The 6,271-nt window shown below is 36.8% G+C and overlaps 1 protein-coding gene across 1 annotated transcript; it reads left to right on the plus strand.

Moving 5' to 3' along the window:
* The first annotated feature begins 5,155 nt into the window (after positions 1-5,155).
* Positions 5,156-5,944, plus strand: LOC111889780 (uncharacterized). The gene is made up of 2 exons (XM_023885932.1): positions 5,156-5,653; positions 5,747-5,944. Exons 1-2 carry the CDS (start codon positions 5,156-5,158, stop codon positions 5,942-5,944), a joined length of 696 nt encoding a protein of 231 aa, XP_023741700.1.
* The last annotated feature ends 327 nt before the right edge of the window (positions 5,945-6,271 follow it).

A 6,271-nucleotide genomic window follows, 5' to 3' on the forward strand; every position in this document is an offset into this window, starting at 1 on the left:
GGGAATAAGGATAGTGAGAGAAAGAAGTAAGAGACTAATTGGACTTAGTCAAAATACTTACTTAGAGAAGGTACTAAAACGTTTTAGTATGGAAAACTCAAAGAAGGGAGAATTACCGATACAAAGTAATGCCAAGTTGAGTAAGACTCAAAGTCTGAGTACCGAAGCTGAGATAGCAGAAATGAGCCGAGTACCATATGCTTCCGCAGTTGGCTCAATCATGTACGCTATGACTTGTACTCGCCCTAATGTAGCCTTCGCTTTGAGCATGGTTAGCAGATATCAAGGGAATCCTGGCAAAGCACATTGGATTGTGGTGAAGAACATCCTTAAGTACCTTTGGAGGACGAAGGAATGGTTCTTAGTCCTCGGAGGGAGTGATGACTTGAAGGTGCGAGGGTATAGTGACGCCAGTTTTCAGACCGACAGGGACAATTACCATTCGCAGTCGGGCTGGGTCTTTACCCTAAATGGAGGAGCAGTGACATGGAAGAGTTCCAAGCAGGAAACCGTAGCTGATTCAACGTGCGAATCAGAATACATTGCAGCGAGCGAAGAGTTAAAGGAGGAAATATGGCTAAAGAACTTCATCGGTGATCTTGGAGTTGTACCTGCCATAAAAGAGCCAATGGAGATTTTCTGTGATAACGAAGGCGCGATTGCCTTGACCAAGGAACCGAGGGATCATGGTAGATCAAGACATATCGACAGAAAATATCACTTCATCAGACATCGTGTAGAAGAAGGACAACTCGTAGTGAAGAGGATATCATCAGAAGATAACCCAGCAGATCCGCTTACGAAGGGACTGAGTAGGGTTAAGCACTTGCAGCATGCTAGGAGTATTGGGCTGAAGGATGATATTAGCATAGATTAGATAGTATTAGAAACGTGTAATAGATAAATGTAATTAACATTTGATGATTAAATAAAGGAGTTTTATTTATGAGTAATGTTACTATCTTATGTTAATTGTTTAGCTATTGTTTCATTTTGCATGTTTTGACTTCCAGAATAATTGAAATTATTAAGAATAATAGAAATTGTTCAAATGGTCCACAATCGTTCATATGTTGGAAGTAGATATGAATGAAGATTGTCATGAATTGGTGTGTAGAATGTCTAAATGGTGTTAGACATAGCAAAGGGTTGCTGCAACGTTCATGAGTGCTTATGAACTAGTTTTGAGCATTGGAACAAACCCACGCTTGCTGGAATCACCTTATGGAATATGATATAAAAGATGATCGCAAGACGATAATATCATATAGTCTTAAAACCTAGATATATGGTTTGTTATTTGTCAATTGATTGTACATTGATAATGCGAAAACGCATCAGTAACTTGGTGTTATAAAACGCATTGTTGTGTATAGTTGGTTAATGAATAAGTAAATTCATATAAATCGAAGTTTATCTATAACTTTTATGTAAGAAGGTAAAAGCAATATCTCGGCCGCTCGATGATTTGATTTGACTTCTGTGTCGGGCCCGGTCAGAACTGAATTGATGTGTTCGATTAAGTTCTATGTCAAATAAATCAGAGATCGAAAAACCTAAATGCTTGACTCACCATTCCATAGGATTGTCAGCATGATATCTAACAGAGGACTGTACGTTCCCTTATCTAAAGCACAAGATTGATTAGATCAGAGTTTGACAGCGTCTTTGAGAGCTACGATTGCAAACCGAATTGTACTTGTGTATATAGTTACTAGACTTATCCAAGTGGGAGACTGTTGGAATAGTGTCTAAGGCTGCAACTACATTAGGCAAGTATTTGACCTGGTTGTGCATGGTCCTTTTGGGTTGCCTTCACCATAGCAACTTGATAGGATGATTTATTAAGAGAGAGTAAATATTATTTATATATTATGAGAATAATATAAAGAATAATATATTGTTATTTGATTAATATAAGTCATAGAATTAATTAGAATTAATTTGGTGACTTAAAGAGATTAATTAAATAAAGGGGTATAAACTGTCAATTGTTTGATAGTTAAGCTTTAGACTGTAAATCCATATGGATATGGATTGGAAGAATTCTAGAAGCTAAAAGGATAGCTAATTCGTCCAAGGGCTTATCTATGGAAAGGATTTGGATAGCCTTAAGAGAAGATTATCCAATTAGGGTTTAGGTTGTAACCCTTAAGGAGTCTACAAGTATAAATAGACCCCATGGCTAAGGGAAATCGGCACCTCTCAAAAAGCAAGAGAACCCTGGCCGATTTCCTCCCCTCTCCTCTCTCCTAAATCATCTTCCTTGTTATTGGTGTTTGTAAGCCATTAGAGGAGTGACATTTGTGACTCTAGAAGCTCCAAGACCTCAAGATCAACAAGGAACTCAAAGGTATGGTTCTAGATCTTTTTCAATGTTGTTATTTAACCTAATTAGTCATTAGAAGTCTTGGATTCAAAGCATGTTTATTAGAAAGCCTAGATCCAAGCATTAGGGTTTTGCATGCGCACATAGGAAAGTTCTTATGGCTAAAACCCATCAAATATTTGTCCACTTAATGTGTATACGATAACTATTTATTGGCTCACAACACCTACGTAGAACAATTACCCTAATCAAGGGTTTTTAATGGTTCATTAAAATGTATAATTATTATTATTATACCTTAAACGTCTAGCCCGAAATTGTTGGCGTTACAGTTATGACCTGTTATTTTAGCCCCTTTAACCTATAATAACTAGTATAAGGCTCCACTTGTATATATTTTCCGACAGACCAACACAATGGTTTGTATCTCATCAGAGTGAAACATCAAATTTTGACCATGAGGCTCCATGTATATATTTTATTGTTCTTTTTATTCTCCAGATTTCACTCAAATCCAAGTTTGTATAATCGATTGAATCTGGCTTAATGAGCTGTCAAGTATCTTCCATTATTAATAACTTAAAAAATCCTTGAGCTTCACCCACTTGTATATATTGTTAACCTATTTACACAACATTCATTTGAGCTCCCCAGATAAACATTATGTCTTAATCCCACTACATGCCATTGAATTTTAGGTTTTAGTGACGACCCCATCTCTTTAAGTAGAAATCAATCTGAATTCTACTAGCAAAAGTTGAGATTCAACAAATATTGATGAAGGATAGAGGAGAATTTGTGGAATGAGACTAAGAGTACAATAATTTCTGCTTATATTACAACTTCTACTACTACTCATCATCAGGTGTTCCATGTTAGAAACACCCATCTTCGTCCCCAGACTCATGAAGCTTGTATGATTTGCAATGAAGAATATAGGCTTTATTTTTGTTCTTGCTCTGATGTATCTTCGTACATGAACTCGTCTTGCATTGTGGATATCAGAAGTATTGGTAGGATCATGTTTTGAATTGGGTTTTGGAAATCAATGAGATTTGGAGAAAATACCAAATGAAACTTCACATTTTAAAAATCCTTATGTTGGGATTCTTGATTTAAGGTCACAATCAATGAGAGTTTTGACGCCATCCTAGATGAAGAATTCTTCCGATAACAAAGAATCGAAAGGAGAAACATCATCCTGGAATCTAAGCCACAAGAATTTAACTTTGATTCTTCTTCTGAGATGAAAAATATTTTAAATTCTAAAGAAATCCAGAAAGAAATTATATAAGATTCTTTAAATTTGATTCAAAAACCTACCATTGTTGCCAATACTCATGGTCAAAATTGGATGTTAGATTTGATGAGATACAAACCATTGTTCTGATTTGTCTGTAAATATGTACATGGAGCGTTATATCTATTATTAGATGTTAAAGATAATAAAATAGCAGATCATAACCCACCTTACCCCCCCAACCCACCCATTATAACCAAAAAAGAAAAAAAAATTTTACGGATTATTTGAATCGAAAGCTAAAAGGTGGGTGGGCTACAATGTTATTTTTCCAAAATTTATCTGTGTAATTATTGTTAGTATTTCGCGATTAACATTCAATGTAAGTCTTGGGAATAGTTGACATAGGCGGTTCAAGTACGGCTTACCATTTTTTTAAATTTGTTTAATTATGTTTCATTCAATTGTATTAACAACTAGATATCATTATTATGATAGGGTTAATATCACAAAAGCCCTATGTTTTTGGCACTAAATTGGAAAAAGCCCTGAATTTGATTTTTCATTTACTGTCACCACGACATTTTCTTTGAGTTATCGTTTGAGGGCAAATAGCCAGTCACCAGCAGGTAACCTCTACCATCCGGTTACCACTAAGCTATTCCATAGCCATCACCTTTCACGAACCATCACTGCTAAAGGGTTTTTCATGCATTCGAGAAGGTTTTGACGCTGAGAAGAATTTCACAGTCCCCAATTTCGCAAGTTGAAGCTTCGAAATCGTTGGTGAAGTAAGGTTGGAGTAGAAAGGTACGTGTATAGAAACAAGAAATTGATGATTATGAGGGTTGTTATCTTCGTCTATGGAGTTCCAAGTTTGAACTAACAAGTTGTGTTTTTGTTTTTTTATGAAACAGATGGCTTCTACTTCTGGAACTAAGAAGCCTAAAGGGCCTAAGCTCCCTGAGACGACATATCTTCCAGACTCTGACTCCGATGAAGATGCATTTGACTTTAGCTTCTTGGATTTTTCTGAAGAAACTTTCAAAGCCCCCTCAAGACTATGTGATGATCAATTTCTTAACTTATTGTGTGATGAAAACATATTAAGGAGGAGTATTGATGGAATGGTAGATGATGGAGACATTCCTGGTGTCCAACAAAAAGAGCATGCCTACTTAAATGAGGACAATGAAGATGTTGGTGTGGAGTATAGGGTGCATGATCCCAATGTTAACAGGAAAGAGATGAGGCCCCGATTAGGAGACTATTATGAATCCCCTTCTCAACTCAGGTTTGATTTAACTAACTATGCAGTCCATGGAGGGTACCAACTTTATTTTGAAAAAAGTGATAGAGTGAGGGTTATAGCTAAGTGTGGTAGTGGAACCATGGATAGCAATGATAATAACAAAATGCAGTGTCCATTTAGGGTTGCAGTTGGATGGAAGTACAATGAAAAAACATTCTAGATAAAATTTTGTAATGTAATGCATCTGTGTGCTAGGAATTATCATTTTGGTTCCTTAGTTACTAGTAGTTGGTTAGCCAAACACTACCTGAAAGATGTAATCATGAAGCCCAAGATGACATTACTAGAGATGCAAGCAGATGTGCTACAAAGGTTTTCAGTGAGTGTATCTCTTGGGCAATGCCAAAGAGCAAGGGCTACTGCAATGGGGATGATAGAAGGGAAGTTAGAAGATCACTATGCCAAGATTTGGGACTATGCAGCTGCAATTAGGTTGAGTAATCCGGGTACAACTTGCTTGGTGGGGGTAGAAAGTAATCCGGGGTTTAACTATTTCAAAAGGTTCTATGTGGGCTTCAAGGCTTTCAGAGATGGATGGAGCAGAGGATGTAGAAGGGTAATAAGACTAGATGGTAGTTTCTTGAAGGGGCAGGTAAAGGGGGAGATTTTAACTGCTATTGGGAGGGATGCAGACAACCATGTCTACCCAATAGCATGGGCAGTCGTGAATGTTGAGAATAAGGACAACTGGACCTGGTTCATTGATAATTTGGTTGCTGATTTGGATCTTGGTGCTGGCAATGGATTGGTTGTTATCTCAAACCAACACAAGGTACCACAACATACACTAGTATACAATATATATTTGTATGTAACAGTCATTAATATTTACATGTGTTGTGTTGTGTTTGTTTGTTAACTATAGGGACTTTTACAGGCTGTGGTAGACCTACTCCCTAATGTTGAGCACAGACAATGTGCTAGAAACATCTTTGCAAACTTTACAAAGAAATTCACAGGATTAGAGCTAAAGAGTTTGTTCTGGGAAGCTGCTATGAGTACAGTGGAAGGGGACTTTCTTGCTACAATGGAGAAGATAAAGAAGATAACAGAAACAGGATAAAAATATCTTATGGCAAGGAAACCTGAGACTTGGTGCAGAGCCTTCTTTTCTCATGGGTATGCTTGTGAAGCAGTAGAGAATGGGGTTGCAGAATGCTTCAATGCCATGATCAAACAAATAAGGAAGAAGCCTATAATCACAATGCTTGAGGAAATAAGGATTCTCCTTATCAAAAGGTTTTTTCATCAAGGTCAAGAGGCCACCAAATGGAGGGGTAATTATGGGCCTAACATACAACTGAAGCTTAATGAATTTGGGAAAGATATGAGGTAATATAAGTTTTTATTGGCATGTATCCAAAAATATTAAGTATGTATTTATATGTGT

The sequence above is a fragment of the Lactuca sativa genome, chromosome 9 (genome assembly GCF_002870075.4).
Source record: "Lactuca sativa cultivar Salinas chromosome 9, Lsat_Salinas_v11, whole genome shotgun sequence".
NCBI classification, from domain to species: domain Eukaryota; kingdom Viridiplantae; phylum Streptophyta; class Magnoliopsida; order Asterales; family Asteraceae; genus Lactuca; species Lactuca sativa.

Coding starts and splice junctions, on each gene's coding strand:
- LOC111889780 (XM_023885932.1), top strand. CDS start 5,156: ATGACATTACTAGAGATGCAAGCAGATGTGCTACAAAGGTTTTCAGTG. Junction 5,654..5,746: donor TTATCTCAAACCAACACAAG/GTACCACAACAT, acceptor TGTTAACTATAG/GGACTTTTACAGGCTGTGGT.